We start from the raw sequence: 18,212 nt of genomic DNA, 5'->3' as shown, positions 1-18,212 counted from the left end.
TCCGCATTCTTTTTAAATTGAGGACTCGACAGGATGGCCACCCTAAAGGAAATATGCAGCGGCTTACCTCTGGATCCTTTGCCCCAGAATCGAGGAAGAGACCCAAATGTGCCCCATGCGCCCGTTCGGACTCCAAACCTCACAGTCCAAGAGGAGCGGGTAAGTAGATTCCATCATTTGTACCTCACAAATTTGGTCTGCAAAGTGCTTTGCTTTTCTGTGGGTGTGTGTGTACAACTTGAACTGGTCACCAGTGAAATTGGGGGTCCAGACAGCTTTCACACCCATGGGAGCAGAACCTACTGCCTATAAGCTGAAAAAATTAAAAAAAAAGTTTTCTTTATGCCTCTAGCTTACATTGAAGCAATTTTACCATTATTTTTTTTTTTTTTTAATGTTTTTATTTATTTTCTGGACGCATTAAAAATGACTTGGGAAATTATGCTATTAGATTAACATTTATTTTTTTTTTTTAAAGTATGAATAATACTATAGTTCAAAGGTCAGTTTTGTGCACACCAAAGCTTTCTTGGAGGAAAAACGAGTGTGCATTTTTTATTTTTTATTTGTTTTATTTATAGTGTACAAATTTATTATATCCGAAGTGTGTATAAAAGTAGCCCTTTGCATTAATCAGTACCCAAAAAGTATCTCTTGGTAAATCTTCAATGAACTTCTACTTGTATGCAAATTCCGCACAGGAAGGCCTGAGCTGAGATTCGAACCCAGATCTGTAAGGTAGATGTCCTGACCACCACTACCTCACAGTGCGGCTATTGCAAACAAGATTAAAAAAACAAAAACTAAAAATCAGTGAGACTGGTGACTGTGAGTGTCATGTCACGTGGGGGTCAATATTGCAACATAACTTGACGGCTTTGGTGCACTACAGTATTGATTATTCTCCAAGGTCACTGATTGGCCAAAAGTGAAGCAAAGACTTGAGTCAATAATTAAGAAAAGCTTGTGACCTATATTTTTTATGCATATTTACATGTCCCCCCCCATTTAGCTGGCACTAAGAAATGCTCTGCGCTATTTCCCCCCGGCCCATCATGCAACACTCGCACCAGAATTTGCACAAGAGCTCCGCCAGTACGGGCACATTTACATGTATCGCTTTTGTCCCGCGTTACGTCTGAGGTAAGACAGCAATGTGATTGTCAGAAACTTCAATGATATTTTTAAGAGCGTGACAAGTACATGTTGACAGTTTTGGGGGTTGCTCTCTTGTTCAGAGCGTACCCGATACACGAGTACCCATGCCGCACACGCCAAGCGGCCTCCATCATGCTGATGATCATGAACAACTTAGACCCGGCAGTGGCCCAGGTAAGTTTCTTCTGCAGCTTCATTTATTTGATTTCTTAACTCTCTAATAATCTAACTGGATTTTATGTTTTAGTTTCCTCAGGAACTCGTCACCTATGGAGGAAACGGGCAAGTTTTCAGTAATTGGGCTCAGGTACGGTGACATCTTTTCCTATTTTGGCCAAATATTTGTTATTGATGTACACAACATTGACTGAAGATGACATTGCGTGTACTCAAGAATCAGGCCAGTCATGGCACAATTTGCTTAAGTCACATGACCAAACCCAGAAAACAAGCGAGCCGTAATTGGTCGTTTCCTCAGTACGCGTAACGCGTGATATAACGTACAAAGTTTTTGTGTAGTGATTTATTTTTAAATAAAAAAATGCTGTTCAAATTATTTATTATACCATTTTTATTTTTTTGTGTGTTCTATGTCAAAATCTGTTTTGCAGTTGGTTTATTTTGTAATTCATATTATTTGGGTGGGCATATTCCACCTCTCAAAAAGGCTGTTCATTGCTAATAAATCTTATTTTTCAACCTCAAAAGAAACATTAACACATTAATCTACCATGAAAGAAACTATAACATTATTCTTCTCGTTCAAATTTGAACTCATTTGAGAAATCTTACTGGACTATGAAGTGATACTGAAAGTGCAGTTCCATTTTATTCAGTTCCGTCTTGTGATGAATTATCTGAGTGAGATGACGGAAGAGCAGACTTTGGTCATGTACAGTGGTCACCCCATGGGTCTGTTCCCCAGCCTGCCCTCCTCGCCCCGCGCCATCATCACCAACGGCATGGTAAAAGCCTGCAACGTAACACGCTATTCTCACCACATTCTAATGCCATGACTGTCTTCATGCTTTCATTCAGGTTATTCCAAACTACTCCTCCAGAGAGGAATATGAAAGGATGTTTGCTCTTGGTGTGTCAATGTAGGTTTTCAAGGCATTCTTCGTGTTATGATTTACAATGATGGTAATGCAGTGAAATGTTGGCATATTTATGTTTGTATGTATTTGTCAATTTGTATATTTATTTTAGGTATGGTCAAATGACAGCTGGTAGCTACTGTTACATTGGACCTCAAGGGATTGTTCATGGCACTATGGTACAAAATAGTTTTTTTTTTTTTAAATCAAATTCTGTCACTCTATGTGTATACCATTATGTGTAATTTAAAATAACAACTAGACTCTAAAAACAGTTGGGTCAAAAGTAACACAATTATGGATCAAAAATGGACTGATCGACTTTATGGGTCAATTTGACCCAACATTCTGGGTTGTTTTAAACAAAATGGCCCCATTTTTTTACCCAAAGTTGGGTCAAATTGACCCAAGTGGAGCATCTGAACCAACTTTGTGTTGTTTTATAAAAAAAAAAAAAAAAATGACTCAATTTTTGACCCAAAGTTGGGTCAAATTGAATCAAGTAGAGGATCTGTCCATTTCCCCCCCCCCCATAATTATTATTTTTGACCCAAATGTGACTAGAGTGTATGACTCAATATGGCTGCCAGTTTGAGTAATTAGTAATCCAATGTGTGACTATAGCTAATGTAGGTATAGATTAGATAGTTTAATTAAAGTTGCTATTGAAAGACTTGACAAAATCAAACACGTTCCCTATGTTGAGAATGTGACCACTTAAGTTGAGAGTATTGCAAATGGGACTCTCAATGCTGTTGACAAAGTGTTATCTATCTTAAAAACCATCGAATTTGAAGAAACATTTATATACTTTATGTTCTTATTTTGGTGGCATGAGGTCAGTAAGCGTGGTTTGCACATCTGACTCACAGTTCTTAGTTTTGTGATTTTAATGCATCTTATTGCACTGTGGAGGTGTACCTAATATTGTGCCATGTTGGAAATACTCATTATGATCAAATTTTCTGTGCAGCTGACTGTGCTGAACGCCGGTCGGAGGTACCTGGGCTCCGGTGACCTGAGGGGACGCGTCTTCGTGACCTCCGGCCTCGGGGGCATGAGTGGCGCTCAGGCCAAAGCTGCCGTCATTGCCGGTTGCGTTGGCGTCATTGCGGAGGTGAGGCAGCGATGGCTTTCAATGTGAGAGCGTGTGACTGAGTGACGTCACATGTGTGACTGTTAGGTGGATGAGACTCCTCTCAAAAAGAGACATGAGCAAGGCTGGTTGATGGAGGTCACTAGGGATTTGGAACACTGCATTAAACGCATCAGGTAACACATACAGTACATGTTTGCATGACTACTAAATAGGAGCATGCTTGTGTTATTTGTTAAGGTCATAACAAACCTTATTGAGCCATTCAAGCTGTGCATGTTCAGGAATTACAAATGAGCATTTTGGCGCCTTACAGGGAAACCAGATGCTCAAAGACTCCTCTCAGTTTGGGTTACCATGGCAACATTGTGGACTTGTGGTGAGCGTACAGCACAAATCACATTTACAGTGAAAGTTGCATCTTTTATACATGTGTGAAACTTTTCCATTTGTGATTGTTGATTAGGGAAAGGCTTCTGTTGGAGTACCAGAGGACGGGTGATCTCCTGGTGGATTTGGGCTCGGATCAAACCTCCCTCCACAACCCTTTCAATGGAGGCTATTACCCGGTACAACTCAGCTTCCGCCAGGCCAACCAGCTCATGTCCGCTGATCCCAGTCGATTCCGCAGCATGATCAAAGAAAGGTAACGTCGGACATACTAAAACGGTGGGATCCATGAATCAAAGTAGCTAACACGCTATCCTTTTTTTTTCTTTTTTTTTTTACACAGCCTCCAGAGACAGGTGAATGCTATTAATAAACTTTCGGATGCGGGCATGTTCTTTTGGGATTATGGCAACGCTTTTCTACTGGAGGCACAAAGAGCTGGTACACTCATTTTCATTTTAATGAGACAATGTAATTAATTGGCTTGGGTTCACGATAACTCACAAAATGTTAGCGGCTTTTGGGTGATATTTTAGGGTGATCCTAAAATGCACTACAGTGAACTTAATGTGACTTTTGCGAAACTATGGAATGCACATGTCCAACTGTTCAGTATTTTTTCTCTATTTCATTTAAATCATATAACTTTTAGCATTTATTTACTTAGATTCCTTAAAATCACCAAAAATCTGTGAATTTCATTCGAATAAAGCGAATCCATTTTCAAAACCGCTTGCTCCTCACAAGGGTCATGGGGGTGCTGGAGCCTATCCCAGCTGGCTATGGGCAATAGGCGGGATACACCCTGAACTGGTTGCCAGCCAATCGCATAAAGTGAATCAGTTAACTTAAAACATATGAATATACTTTTAAATATGGCAGTCTGGATTTACCCAGATTTATTTACCAGTAGTTAAAGTGGTAGTTGACTCATTTAGCCGTTTTCAGCAATAAAAAGTTAATATTTTGTCTAGAAATAATTTAATAACTTTAATATTTTTCTTATACAATTAATAATTAATTCTTCCTACTCCCTTTGAACATGTAAACTATCGCCAATGATTGTGTAAGTTTCTTCTTTCCTTTAATTGTTTTAATTTTTTTTTTTTTCTGATACTTGTTTATGTTTGTATGTTCAATAAACAAACAATACATTTGCAAACATATTTTTGCTACTTGCTGTCGACTGAAAATGACATCACAGGTGCTGGGAGCTCAGGTAACCAGTAACAACCAATCACGACTTACCTGTTTTCAGAATTTGGTCATGTGATGTTTGCAAACTGAGCCAGTCAACAGCAAGTGGCAATATGTGTTTTTAAAGGTATTAATTGTACATGAAAAATAGTGAATTAAAATAATTAATGATAGACAAAATATTAACTTCTTACTGCTGAAAATGGCTCAATGAGTTAAGTATCCCTTAAGCATTACACTTGGACATGTTCAGCTCATAATAAGATAACTTGGAAAGTTTGAAATTTCACCCAAAAGTGCAGTAGTGCATATTGTGAGTAGTGAATTTATTATTTTAACACCAAAAACTTTTGTTTGTTGTTTTCATAGGAGCCGAGGTGGAAAAGGTTGGTGGCGGAGCGACAGAATTCCGCTACCCGTCCTATGTCCAACACATCATGGGGTAAGTGGTCCTCGCACATAAAAAAGGAAACAAAACAGTTGAACTTTGCATGAATCGTGCTGCTTCCATATTGAACAAGTGAAGATGACATGAGTCCCATTTTCTCTCTTGTGAGCAATAATTTGTCTCCACCTCCCAGAGACATTTTTTCCTTGGGCTTCGGTCCGTTTCGCTGGGTATGCACATCCGGCGACCCTCAGGACCTCGCCGTAACCGACGACATCGCCGCCTCGGTCCTGGAGGATTTGAAGGCCAATGTGGGTGACAGAGTCAGACAACAGTACAACGACAACATCCTTTGGATCAGAGAGGCCGGAAAACACAAAATGGTTTGGAACTACAGTACTTAGTGTGTGGGGGTTCACAAAGCGGCTCGTATGATACAGGAGAGGATTTTCTTGTATATGTGCGTGTGCGCCCACTTCCTGTAGGTTGTGGGATCGCAGGCCAGAATTCTCTACTCAGACCAGAAAGGAAGAGTTTCTATTGCTTTGGCAATCAACAGAGCTGTTGCTGAAAGAAAAGTTTCGGTAAGAAAGTGAAGCATCTTCTTTTACTCTGTATTTTCCCAAATATTGGTTATTTAAAATATGTAAATATTTTTTATTCTTTTAGCTATATATATTTCTTTACTGTAAATACATGTAATACAATAAAATACTTTTATGCATAAATATAAGAATGGATTAATATTTTATCAGTATTATTAAATTCTTAGAATTGTATTATTTTTTACTAATTTATTGGTGTTTCAGCTGTTTTCCCCAAATATTGGTCATTTAAAATATATATATTTTTTGAAATTCTTTTAGTTATGTGTTTTTGCTTTACTATAAAAAAATACATATAATACAATAAAATACTTTTATGCATAAAATGAGAATGGATTAATATAGTATCAGTATTATTAAATTGTTATTATAATTTTGTTTTATTTCTTGATTTATTGGTGTTTGAGCTGTTTTCCCCAAATATTGGTCATTTAAAATATGTATATTTTTTTTATTCTTTGTTATATGTTTTTGCTTTACTATTCATAAATGTAATACAATAAAATACTTGTATGCATACAAATGAGAAGGCATTACTTTGTTATTATTATTATTATTAATTTATTTATATTGTTTATTTATTTTTATTTTATTCATAACCTAAACAATTTTGCGTTCACATTTTATTTGATTTTTTTTTTTTTTTTTATATATATATATATATGCTATGTGGACCTTTTCTAAATGAGTGGACTTATCTGTGTCAGGCTCCAGTGGTGATAAGTAGAGACCACCATGATGTGAGTGGTACCGACAGTCCCTTCAGAGAGACTTCCAATGTGTATGATGGTTCTGCCTTCTGTGCAGGTATGTGCAGGTTGCCTCATCTGACTTCCACTTAATTAATGTATTATGAATGCTGTTGACTTTGAGTCCCTCAGTCAGTGTTCATTCAAATGACAAGCTTACTTCTTCCAGACATGGCAGTCCAGAACTTTGTCGGCGATGCGTTCAGGGGTGCCACCTGGGTAGCTCTGCACAACGGTGGCGGTGTTGGTTGGTAAGGCTTTGGTCAGTTATCTTTTGTCAGTGATGTGGCTTTTGTCAGGGATGTCCAAATATTTTTCTCTGGGGGCTACATACAGAAACCTCTCATGCAAACATCAACATTTTTATTGCAATATGTTGTGGCAATGAAAAGCATGTAGTGGGCCACAAATGTCCCCCAAGGGCCGGACTTCGTAACATAAACATGTTAATTGCGCCACCTACAGGGGTGAAGTGATGAATGGAGGATTTGGTTTGCTTTTGGACGGCTCTGACGAAGCGGCCAAGCGAGCCTCTCTGATGCTCAACTGGGATGTGTCCAATGGGGTGAGACGATACCGAAAAGTGAATTTGACAGATGACTTCTTTCTGATGCGAATGACTTTTTCTTGTTTGTGAAGGTGGCTCGTCGCAGCTGGTGTGGAAACTCCAACGCCTACGAGACAATCCAGCGCACCATGGAGGCGGATCGGCAGCTGCGGGTCACCATGCCTTTTCCAGTACACGATGAGCATGTACTGGACCGGGCCCTGCAGGGCTAACCTTGAATAGCTCGAGTGTCTGAATGCAAACACCAGACATTTGCTTTCGTACACGTGGTTTATCGAATGAGACAAACAATACAGGTGTGTCAATATAGATTATTAATTAATTCTAGAATAAATCACATTTTCTTTAGTGCTTGTCTTCATTTGGGTTATGGGTGAGCTGATTTCATATTTCCTGTCAAGAAGTTCCAAGTATGAGGTGACATTTAGGCCCAAACAAAACCTCTCCCACATAAAGAAAAACTTACAACCACAAAAATATGTACACAATCCCTCACACATGAGTTTTGGCTTACACTTTTTTTTCAGATTTATTTATTTTTTTAAATCGCTTTCTTTGGCTCTCTTCTCTAATTTCCTGGTGGATAAGAGAGCTTATTTGCCTACAGAGTAGACCCTCACTCAAAAGTGTATGTTGCTGCATTATTTATTTATTCATTCATTAATTTATGTGTGTAACTAACTAACATTAATTGCGTAAATTATAACCCTGGATTGCGATCGGCTGACAACCGGTCCAGGGTGTCCCCCGCCTACTGCCCAAAACCAGCTGAGATAGGCTCCAGCATCCCCCCGCGACCCTTGTGAGGAATAAGCGGTCAAGAAAATGGATGGATGGATGGATGGATAACCCTGGATGCCACCATGCGTATTTGCGCGTTGTTGGTCCTTTAAGAAACTGGCTTCATTGGAAGAGTGACGTCATTGAATGGGAGCTATTGGAACTTCATCCTGCAGGGAGAGGCACATCCTGTCGTTAGGCACACCATGCACCACTTTTCAGCCTTTCAATAATGTATGATGATTACATTCGGCTTTACCTTCTGTGAACGTACAGTTTTTTGCCTTTGCACGTACCCGCCCCCCTTTTCTGCAGCAAGTCGCGGAGGATTGGCGTACTTCAATCAAGTACAGTATGTTGCATTTAGCGTTAAAAGTTGCCGGGTGCGTGCGGACGTGAACTAGAATGACACGTAATGTGTACCGAAGAAAACACGCACAACAACATCAAGCAAGAAGACGAGCTGAGGATGACGCAGCCTGGGACGGGCGACATCCTCCCTGGAGTTGACTCCGGTTGCAGCAGCAGCAGCAGCAGCCTGGTCGCCCTCTCCGACCTGCCTCCTGCTCACGTGACCCACGTGAAGTTGAGGAAGAACGCGGTGACTGACGACTACAAGATCACCTCGCACGTACTCGGCCTGGGAATCAACGGCAAAGTGCTGGAATGCTTCTGCAAGAAGACTGGACACAAATGCGCCCTAAAGGTTACTTGCACTCGTTCTCTCACGGTGGCGCATGAATTAAACTCAAATGATGGAGCCCACAATTGCACACTTCTAGGACCACAACTTAACCAGCTGAATGAGCAAAATGTCATTTTAAATGTGGACAAAATCTGTGCATATATATTTCAGTCCTCGATGAAAAATCCAGCCCAGAACGGCACAAAACTGCTGAACAGAATATCAATAGTGCAAGAACTCATTTTGCACGTTATTATTATTATTATTATATTAAAAAAAATATATTCTACTGCACGACTACTCACACAAAATGCTATTACTGATTCCAAATCTGGAAAAAACACATTTTTGAATAAGAATATAAAATACAATCGAATATAATCACGCCTGGTGCAAGTGCAACTAAGCCATCTAGTGGTGAATGGTAATATTACAATTTAAACTACAAGAGCATAATTAACAACATAGTCACGGTTCACTTGTTTTCGGGGTTTGGTCATGTGATGTTCACAAGCTGAGCCATTAGACACTGATGTAATTTTCAGTTAACAGCAAGTGCAAACCAAAATGGCCGCCACCTGCGATGGCTAAAAACAGGTGGATTTTTCTGCTTAAAAGTGAAGTAAATTCCAAAAATTATTTAAAATAATATGTTCTATGGAGCCCGATGAGTCTAAACACAATCTTGCATATGTGGAATACGAATCAAGCAGAAAAATCCACCTTTTTTTTTTTTTTTTTTTTAACCATCTCAGGGGGCCATTTTGCCATTGCTGTTGACTGAAAACATCACAGATCGCAGTTTCTCAGAATGGCCTGTCACGGCTCAACTTGCGAATGTCACATGACCAAAGTCAGAAAACAGGTGAGCTTGGTCGTTACCTGAGCTCTAAGCAACTGTGTGGCAAAATGGCTGCCGCATTAAATGGATTAAAAACAGGTGGATTTTGCTGCTGTATTCATATTCCACAAACGCAATATTCAACAGAATGCTGTGTTAAGACTAATAACATAATTGATTTGTATTTCCCTTCATATTCCACAAATATGATATATAAAAACCAGAAAATATTATTGTAAAATTTGGGCTTTTAATGTGTAAACTTTTCTTCTGATCATGATTGTGCGGAGCAGATTTTATACGACACACCTAAAGCCCGCCGTGAGGTGGAGCTGCACGGACGAGTTTCTGGTGGTCCGCACGTGGTCCGCATCCTCAGCCTGTATGAGAACATGCACAAGGGGAAGAAATGTCTCCTCATCGTCATGGAGTGGTGAACGTTTGAATCATTTTGCAGTGTTTATTATTTTAATTGTCACTCGCGTTGAGGTACAATTCAACTGCATCCTACTGCGATCTGTTTTTAAAATGTAATTTCCTGCTTTTACTATAATTGTGACATTTGTCATGAATGTAGGCATGCATAGTTAGTTATTGCTACTTTTACACATAAATTGTGAGCTGCAAACTTAAACTGAGGTTACATAATGGCACCGTTGTTTTGTTCTGATGGTAATTTGGTAGGGGGCTCCTGCTGCCTCAGTGCTCATCTTTTTGTGTTTCAGCATGGAGGGAGGCGAGTTGTTCTGTCGCATTCAGGCCAGAGGGGACCAGGCCTTCACTGAGAGGGGTGGGTCGGGTCACGCTTCATGAAGCCCTCCTCACGCAGGTCCACACACTCGCAAAACTGGCGCTAAACATTATATCTGTATTATGGCTGCCCAATTAGAGGCATCAGAGATCATGCGTGACATCGGCTCGGCCATCGAGTACCTTCACCAAATGGACATCGCTCACAGGGATGTGAAGGTAAGACAGCAGATCATTAAAGATGTAAATATTGTTTATGATTAAAGATGATATTTTTGTCTCTGTGGCTTTAGCCTGAAAACCTGCTCTACAGCACCAAGGAGACAAATGCGTCACTCAAACTGACCGACTTTGGCTTTGCAAAGGAGACCACTGTGCACAATTCTCTCCAAACTCCCTGTTATACGCCATATTATGTCGGTAAGTTCATCATGTAACAGGCATGTTCTCCTTCTTCTTAAATTGTTCTTAAATTCTTCTTAAGATCTTCTTCTACGGGATTAATCCTACTCCTCCTCCTCCTTCTTCTACTTCTTCTTCTTCTTTTTCTTATTCTTCTTCATTTTCATCACTTCTGCATAGAAATAAAGGCACAGTTTAAAAAAATACAATAAAATAAAAAAATAGAATAGAATATACAGTAGACCCCCACCATTTGCCGGGTTTTAGACCGGACCATTGAAAATCCGCCTGGAATTGAAGCCACATTAAAAATAGTTTTTAAAAAATTAAACATTTTTGAAATGTGAATAAACCTCCAATAAGTGTTTTCAACAAAAATGGGGGTGAATCAAAAAGTTAAAAAATTAAATTATTATTATTATGAATTTATTTATTTATTATTATAAATTCTTATTATAGTTCCTACATTTTTTTTTTATATTGGTGAATCCACAATTGCCAAATCACAAGTATGCAGGGGTCATCAAATTGTTATTTACCCACTGAAATAAATTGAAATACCCCTACCAAAAAAAAAGACACATTTTTTGCAATGTTTTTTTTTTTTTTTTTTTTTTTTTTTTTTAATAAGGCAAATAGCTCTTAACCATATTGTGCTTTATATAAGATAATTAAATAGAATTATTTTGGCCAATTAAGCACTTTATACATTATACTGTAATTCATTGTAACTGTATTGCTCCTTGTTGTGTGTGTGTACCTTGCCCACCTGGGGGCAGTAAACAGTATACAGACTTCTGGAGTAGCTACATGGAGACGATGATTGCCAAAGAAAGTACATTTTGAATTGTAGTGAAGTGAGTTGCCACAATCTAGCACTCAAATCTCAAAATTCTGCTCACAAGTCAGAGGAAAAAAAGAAGAAAAAACCCCAAAACATCTCAACTAGTGACTCGGAATCATAAATGCAGTAATTTTACTTTTCTAAGTATTGAATTTGTCAATGATAGTATCTGAACTTTACTTGAAATGATAAAATATGGTAATAATTTTCGTTGGTCAAACGTGTTCACATTCAAATTTATTTTGTATTTGTCAACCGTCTGTTGATCAGCCACCATATTTGTGTTGCAGTATATGTGTGCTGCGATGTTGTGCGGTCTGCAGTTCATTTCCCAGCAATTTTAGCTGTTTTACAGCATTGCATTCACACAAAATGCATTTCTTGGTTTGTGTGTTGCTCTTTATCCGTCCCGTCAGCCCCTGAAGTGCTCGGCCCAGAGAAATACGACAAGTCATGTGACATGTGGTCTCTGGGCGTCATCATGTACATTCTGTGAGTGTCATTGTGTACGTTAGGTTAAGCAAGAGGAAATTACGGAGGCTAAAATGTTAAATATGTCTTGTCAGGTTGTGCGGATTCCCTCCGTTCTACTCCAACACAGGCCAGGCCATCTCTCCTGGGATGAAGCAGCGGATCAGACTGGGACAATACAAATTCCCCGACCCTGAGTGGGCGAATGTTTCGGAGGAAGGTTAGAGTTAAGATTTTAAAATTAGAGCAGCAGGTTTGGATGTCAGCTTCCTGCCTGGAGTTTGCATGTTCTCCTGTCTGTTTCCTAACCACATTTGATGTTGTCGTCCGCAGCCAAGCAGCTCATCATCCAGCTCCTGAAGACCGACCCCAATGAGAGGATGACCATCGGCCAGTTCATGAGCCACCCTTGGATCAGCGTAAGTTGACAATCCACACGCACCGTGTTATTCCATGTCAATGTGTTATTCTCACACGTGTTTATCGATCACGCAGCAGTCCATGGTGGTCCCGCTCACTCCTCTCCACACCTCTCGCGTTCTCACGGAGGACAAGGAACTGTGGGACGACGTCAAGGTGAGAGTTTTGCAATTTGTGTCCACAAGGGAGCCAAGTTCAGATGTTGTTGTTGTTGTTGTTGTTGTTTGCGTGTCCATCAGGAGGAAATGACCAGCGCCTTGGCCACCATGCGTGTTGATTATGAACAGGTGAGGATTAAAGACCTGGACACGTCCAACAACCCTCTGCTCAATAAAAGACGCAAGAGGCCGCTGCCTCCAGACGATGACGCTCATTTTAATTGTAATACACATTGTCCTTTTTCTGACCAGGGGTAATGTTTTTAATTATACAACTGGCCTTGTCATCACCACATTGCTTTCCTCGAAGACAAAAATAAATAAACATATATATATAGTTATGACAGCATAATACAACTATGACAGAGAAATGGCCACTATATTGTGTACATTATCTATTGTATAGGGAGCATTTTATTATGTTGAATGTAAAGCTATATTGTGCAGTATTTCAAATAAAATCGCACTTTAAATGCTTTATAACGTTGTCGTCAGACCTCTCTAGTACATGAAACGTCATAAAACACCACATAAAAGTGAAATGTGATTGATGTGATATATTCTTCTGCTAGTAGTGGTTATGGTTAATAAATGTGATTGTGGTTTGTCTCGCACAAAGTCAACTGGGGGAGGCGGCAGTTGACCAGTGACCCTAATGAGAAGCTATGAAGACGGATGTTTAATAATGAAAAATATGAAAGGAAAAAAATTGAAAAGAAAAAAATGGATTCAGTTTATGTAGTGAAAATCTGTTGTAAAATTGAAACTTAAAAGAGTTAGATTGTGCATTTATTATTAATAAAAAATTTTTTTTTTAATTATTGCTAAAATATGTGCCTTGGCTGGCAACTAGTCCAGGGCGTTCCCCGCCTGCTGCCCATAGCCAGCTGAGATAGGCGCCAGCACCCCCCGTGACCCTTGTGAGGAATAAGCGGTTAAGAAAATGGATGGATGGATGGATGGATAAAATATGTTCTATGCAGCCCCACTATACGGTATTCAGGTCAATATTGCGTTGGCGGAATATGACTTAAGCAGCAAAATACAGCAGTTTTTTTTTTTTTTCAATATCAGAAGGCGGCCATTTTGTCACTTGCTGTCAAGTGAAAATGACATCACAGTTGCTCAGGTCTCAGGTAACAACCAATCACAGCTCAGCTTCAGAAAACCAATGAGCTGTGATTGGTCGTTGCCCGAGCCCTGAGCAACTGTGATGTCATCTTTAGTCGCCAGCAAGTGGCAAAATGGCCGCCCCCTGAGATGGATAAAAAAAAAAAAAAACTCCTATTCCACAAATGTAATATTAATCAGAATGCCATGTTGAGACTAGTGAGGTCATATGAAACAATATTTTTGACAGGAAATGTTCAAGGTTATTCATTTGAAGCTCTTAAAATGTGTATGATGACATCAACGATTAACTTGAATTAAGATTCTGCCATAATCCAGCCTGGAGGACATTGAGCATGTGGCGGAAAGCATCACTAATGTAACTTCACAAGTCTTTGTCAGATGTCATGATGCATTTTTATTCAATTTTGTGCACTAATGTCGACAGTCCAGGCTCTATTTTTATTTTATAGAACACAAGATGAGCTGGGCTTTAATGCACACCTAATCCCTGTTACTTTGCATTTTCTGTGTTTCTGGGTCATGTGATGTTTGCGATATGTTTCGCAATTACTTTGAAAAAAAAAAATCTTATTGAGGTATCCACTTTTGACACACCGTCACAACACATCATTTGCAAGAATCATTCTTTTCATATCACAATTGCGTGCAGTCTTCCTTGACCTTTTAATAACAATAGTTTCTCATGGTGGAGGGTGTGTCTGTACTTTTCCATTCGCACATAAACTGCGCACAACTTGCAGAACTAATCCGCCGTGCTTCATGTTACTGTTGGACCGGTCCAGGTTTACAAATTCTTCCTCCCCTTTCCTGCAAAACGCAAATGGACTTTTGCATAGCTCGCTGAGTGTTATGTCTCGTCAGTTGTGCAGCTGACTTAGGGTTTAACTGTTCTGGCTGCAGTGAGGCCGAGCTAAAGGAATTTTAGCTTGTTTGCTTGCAAAAGAGGCTCAAGTTTAAAGCCGCACTGTGGAATAGACATCCAGTGATAAGTTCATGTGGATTACAACAATCCAATCGCTATTAGGCTATTTATTAACAGCAACATAGTAGAGCCATTTGATTTGAGTTTTATTATATTATATTCCACCCATCAACCGATCAAGTCCATGTGGAGGAGTTCAGTACCTAAAGGTGTTTTGGTTTGCCGAGATGCACGTTTAAGAGCATGCTAAGTGTGGTTTTGCATGTGAGGAATTGGACACTTTTCTTCACATCCTAATAAATAGAAGCAAAATACAAGTATAGCATTTACCATGTTTGTTTTTCAGTACCGGTAGTGCACATATTTGGTGCCATACAGTACTAATTGAAAACAAAACACGTTTGGAATGCAGGCAGGCCAGTCAAATAGCTGCACTTTCCTACGTGGCAACAGTGGTGTCAAGAATGTGTTTGTTAAAATGACTTGAAATCTGTTGACGTCCACTTTAATGGAAGCATCACAGAGGTCCACCGTCCAAGTTGTTGGTCACCATAGCTGATTGGGGCAGTGGCATTTCTTTTTCCTCAGTCGTCAAACACATCCTGACAATGTCTCTATACATGTGTTTTCTGGTTGACTTCCTAAATTTCTTGGACAGGTCTATAATAATAGTAAATTGTTGCCATGACGACAGTTGCTTGCGCCAAAAGATTCACAATACTGTAATAAAGGCGATTATTATGTCCAACCTTGTTGGAGATCTTAATAAAACTCCACATCAAGCAGCTCCCATATAGCCCACTCTAACGTTTTATGCATTTTATTAAATAATAGATCAAATTGTTATAATTGATTAAAATTTACAATGTTTGATTTAATTGTTGTGAATTGATTATTATTAATAATATATAATATGATTTGTAAAATTAGTGCATGATTTTATTAAATAAAATAAACTATGTTTTAATTGAATAAATTGATTAAATTAATCATAATTAGTTGTATAATATATAAATGATATATGTTAATACTGTATGCCGTAAAATAAGTATTTGATTAAATAATTTTCAAATTAGTCATAATTTAATTATATACAGGATAAAACGTTATTATTATTGTTATTATTATTATTATTATTATTATTATTATTATTATTAGTAGTAGTAGTAGTAGTAGTAGTAGTAGTAGTAGTAGTAGTATTACAATAGCCAATTTTATGAATACTGTACATTTATAATTTTGCTTAGATAACTGCCGAATTAATTGTAAGTACATTAATTATAAAGAATATATAATAAATACATAAGAATAAAGAATTTAATTCTTAAAATGACTCCTAACATTTACTTTTGGTATTATTTATTCATTTTAGTAAATGATTCGTGTTATTCTATTGAATTATTATGAATAACGTTTTTTTTTTTTTAAATGGGGATAAGTTATGATAGTAAATAAATTCGTTAAATGAGAACTAGGTTATTGTTGAAATTAATAATTTGACATATAAATCTAGAACTGTTTTAGAGGTTAATTTTATTTATTTATTTATTTTTAAATTATATGTGGCCCAAGCGTCGTTTCAAGATGTCATCATCACTCGACAGGGCCAGTGGAAGTGGACGACCAAAACAAAAACAAATGAACGTGCGCGTGCGCTGCTTTACGTGAGTAGGCGTGCCCGGGAGGGTGCGCGCGCGCCCTTCATTCATTGCTGGCGGAACGAGCGACTCCGCTGGGCTCTCCAGTGTGGACGTCCTCTTCTCTCTCCTCTCTCCATCTCCGCGCGTGGAACTAGTGCAGTGCTAACCCGGACTATGAGGGGCTCCTGCCGCCCGAGGAACACGCGGGTCAGGGCAGGTAAGCCGGATTTTTTATTTTTTTTTGTCGCTCTACCTTTGCAAGAGTTCCTTTATTGAAAGTGTCGCTTTAGGAGCGACAGCTGTGCTACTTTGGCTAACAGCGGGCTGAAGTAAACAAGCGTCTGTCACGTAGGCTCGCTTCCGGATGCCGATGAGAGGAAAGCTGCGGAAAGCACCCACTTACACTAAATTAACATTTTTTTTATGATGACATTTGTTTAATGCACACTTGTTATTTTATTGTCAAATGTCGCCCATTGCGTGTTTTTTTTCTCTTTTTTTTGGACCGAGTTCGCTAGCAAGGAAGGAAGTAAGCTGGTGTTGTGGAGAAGCTGCGTAAACGCTTTTAAGTGTTTCCTCATATGCTTTTGTTGTCGTTTTGTAAAATCGGTCTACTTTTCATATAGTAGCATTATATTCCATTTAATTTTGTTAAGAAAAAATATTTTTAATTGCAATTTGCACATGAGGTGAGTCAGAAAAGTTATGTGGCGGGTGTCCAAAAAGATATTTCAAACCCTATGATATATATTTTTTTGCTTTCAATGTGGGCAAAAAAAGATCCTATGGCTGTTTTATTCATTATGAGAAAAGGTGAGAGTTGACGCAGCAAAACTCATGGCAGCTTCATTCCGAGCATCTGACAGTTCCTGGCTGAGAAGAACCGAACCACTAAACCACTAAACTCACCCGATCTGTCTACATGTATTTCCGCCCCTTTTCCTAAGCTAAAGCAGGTCGTCAAGTTGGAAGATGACATCAATATGGCAGTGACAATGCAGCTGTGCCGGAAGTATCTTATAGGAGAGCTTGAAGGTGTGTCAAAGAAGGCTACGAACGTGCATTAGATTAGGGGAAAACTTGGATTTGAAATATAACTTTTGTGACATGACACAAGTCATGAAACCTTTCTGATGTATCTTGCATGTTTAGGTTGTAGATTTTACTCAAGTAATTTTATTTTTTTTAATTATGCCATTCGGATGTGATTTATTTGACAGCAGAGTACCTAACTTTACATTTTACACTATGCGATTATTATTTTTATTTTTATTTTCCAAGCATGTATTATTTCAGTCTGCACCCGACTGTGCGACATTCTTTTTGATATGTTTTGTAATTTAACAGCAGAGTACTTAACTACTCTGACACTGCTTTGACTAGTAAACGAGTAAAATTTGAAGTATGGAGTTGGGTTTATAGTGGCAGGAATTAGGTTTAGTGTTTCAAGTTCAAGTTAGAATTCAGCATCAAGTTTCGGACAGGTGAGGGGTTGGATTTCAAGCAATGTACAGAGGTTGAGGGGTCATGAGTTGGAATCTTGATCTCCTCATGCCGGTGCACGTAATAGATGAAAAAAAAAAGCCTCGTTCCTCTTCATTTCATTTTTGAAGCTGTGTTTAAATTGAACAGTGAGTGTACTGTAAACATTGTGTGTGCCTTTTACCGCGACCTATATAAGCCAATGACTCAGTGATAATACAAACGGTCTGTGACTGTATTATGTAATTCATAATGCCTAGAGGGAGTTCTGGAAAGTGCATGCAACTCGGCGGTCATGTCAGAATGAAGCAGGGATCTGCGCCTTGTGTCAAACCCTCATAAAGATGTGATGCTGTTGTATGTGTTGGACATATGTACTGGCAAGCTGACGTCATGCAAGGTGGCATCATGGCACCGTGCTCTGTTGATCTTAAT

General features: G+C 38.8%; 3 protein-coding genes across 5 annotated transcripts in view; all 3 read left to right on the top strand.

Moving 5' to 3' along the window:
* The first annotated feature begins 10 nt into the window (after positions 1 to 10).
* uroc1 (urocanate hydratase 1) lies at positions 11 to 7,596 on the top strand. The gene is made up of 19 exons (XM_077529719.1): positions 11 to 159; positions 1,013 to 1,143; positions 1,239 to 1,332; positions 1,406 to 1,465; positions 1,995 to 2,123; positions 2,197 to 2,258; positions 2,368 to 2,434; positions 3,229 to 3,372; positions 3,439 to 3,527; positions 3,668 to 3,730; positions 3,818 to 3,997; positions 4,085 to 4,182; positions 5,308 to 5,380; positions 5,520 to 5,709; positions 5,812 to 5,910; positions 6,639 to 6,738; positions 6,850 to 6,931; positions 7,146 to 7,245; positions 7,320 to 7,596. The coding sequence occupies exons 1-19, from the start codon at positions 34 to 36 to the stop codon at positions 7,458 to 7,460; spliced, it is 2,028 nt and encodes a 675-aa protein (XP_077385845.1). The 5' UTR covers positions 11 to 33; the 3' UTR covers positions 7,461 to 7,596.
* A 73-nt stretch (positions 7,597 to 7,669) lies between these two features.
* Positions 7,670 to 13,065, top strand: LOC144023828 (MAP kinase-activated protein kinase 2-like). 2 transcript variants are annotated; one of them, XM_077529720.1, is made up of 10 exons: positions 7,670 to 8,734; positions 9,848 to 9,987; positions 10,280 to 10,344; positions 10,444 to 10,523; positions 10,598 to 10,724; positions 11,967 to 12,042; positions 12,117 to 12,241; positions 12,355 to 12,440; positions 12,517 to 12,597; positions 12,681 to 13,065. In XM_077529720.1, the coding sequence occupies exons 1-10, from the start codon at positions 8,444 to 8,446 to the stop codon at positions 12,855 to 12,857; spliced, it is 1,248 nt and encodes a 415-aa protein (XP_077385846.1). In that variant the 5' UTR covers positions 7,670 to 8,443; the 3' UTR covers positions 12,858 to 13,065. The 2 variants fall into 2 exon arrangements, with proteins under 2 accessions (XP_077385846.1, XP_077385847.1); XM_077529721.1 differs by lacking the exon at positions 7,670 to 8,734 and having other exon boundaries at positions 9,431 to 10,084.
* A 3,295-nt stretch (positions 13,066 to 16,360) lies between these two features.
* The window catches only part of LOC144023632 (6-phosphofructo-2-kinase/fructose-2,6-bisphosphatase 4-like), a 28,435-nt gene continuing 26,583 nt past the window's right edge, over positions 16,361 to 18,212 (top strand). Inside the window, exon 1 of one of the 2 annotated variants that reach the window (XM_077529293.1) lies at positions 16,361 to 16,512. In XM_077529293.1, the coding sequence (XP_077385419.1) occupies positions 16,470 to 16,512 (43 nt within the window). In that variant the 5' untranslated portion in view covers positions 16,361 to 16,469. Of the gene's footprint in view, positions 16,513 to 17,301; positions 17,331 to 18,212 lie in introns of those variants that run through there. The other variant, XM_077529291.1, reaches the window with a different exon arrangement.

Source organism: Festucalex cinctus, chromosome 8, assembly GCF_051991245.1.
Source record: "Festucalex cinctus isolate MCC-2025b chromosome 8, RoL_Fcin_1.0, whole genome shotgun sequence".
NCBI classification, from domain to species: Eukaryota; Metazoa; Chordata; class Actinopteri; order Syngnathiformes; family Syngnathidae; genus Festucalex; species Festucalex cinctus.
This window is presented reverse-complemented; position numbering and strand designations above follow the sequence as displayed.

Bases quoted from the DNA above. Each gene is read 5' to 3' on its own strand.
- uroc1 (XM_077529719.1), top strand. From the start codon at position 34: ATGGCCACCCTAAAGGAAATATGCAGCGGCTTACCTCTGGATCCTTTG. The intron at 1,333-1,405 runs GTAAGTTTCTTC...TTTATGTTTTAG, and splicing joins TAGACCCGGCAGTGGCCCAG to TTTCCTCAGGAACTCGTCAC. The intron at 3,731-3,817 runs GTGAGCGTACAG...ATTGTTGATTAG, and splicing joins GGCAACATTGTGGACTTGTG to GGAAAGGCTTCTGTTGGAGT.
- LOC144023828 (XM_077529720.1), top strand. From the start codon at position 8,444: ATGTGTACCGAAGAAAACACGCACAACAACATCAAGCAAGAAGACGAG. The intron at 8,735-9,847 runs GTTACTTGCACT...TGTGCGGAGCAG, and splicing joins GACACAAATGCGCCCTAAAG to ATTTTATACGACACACCTAA. The intron at 12,598-12,680 runs GTGAGAGTTTTG...CGTGTCCATCAG, and splicing joins AACTGTGGGACGACGTCAAG to GAGGAAATGACCAGCGCCTT.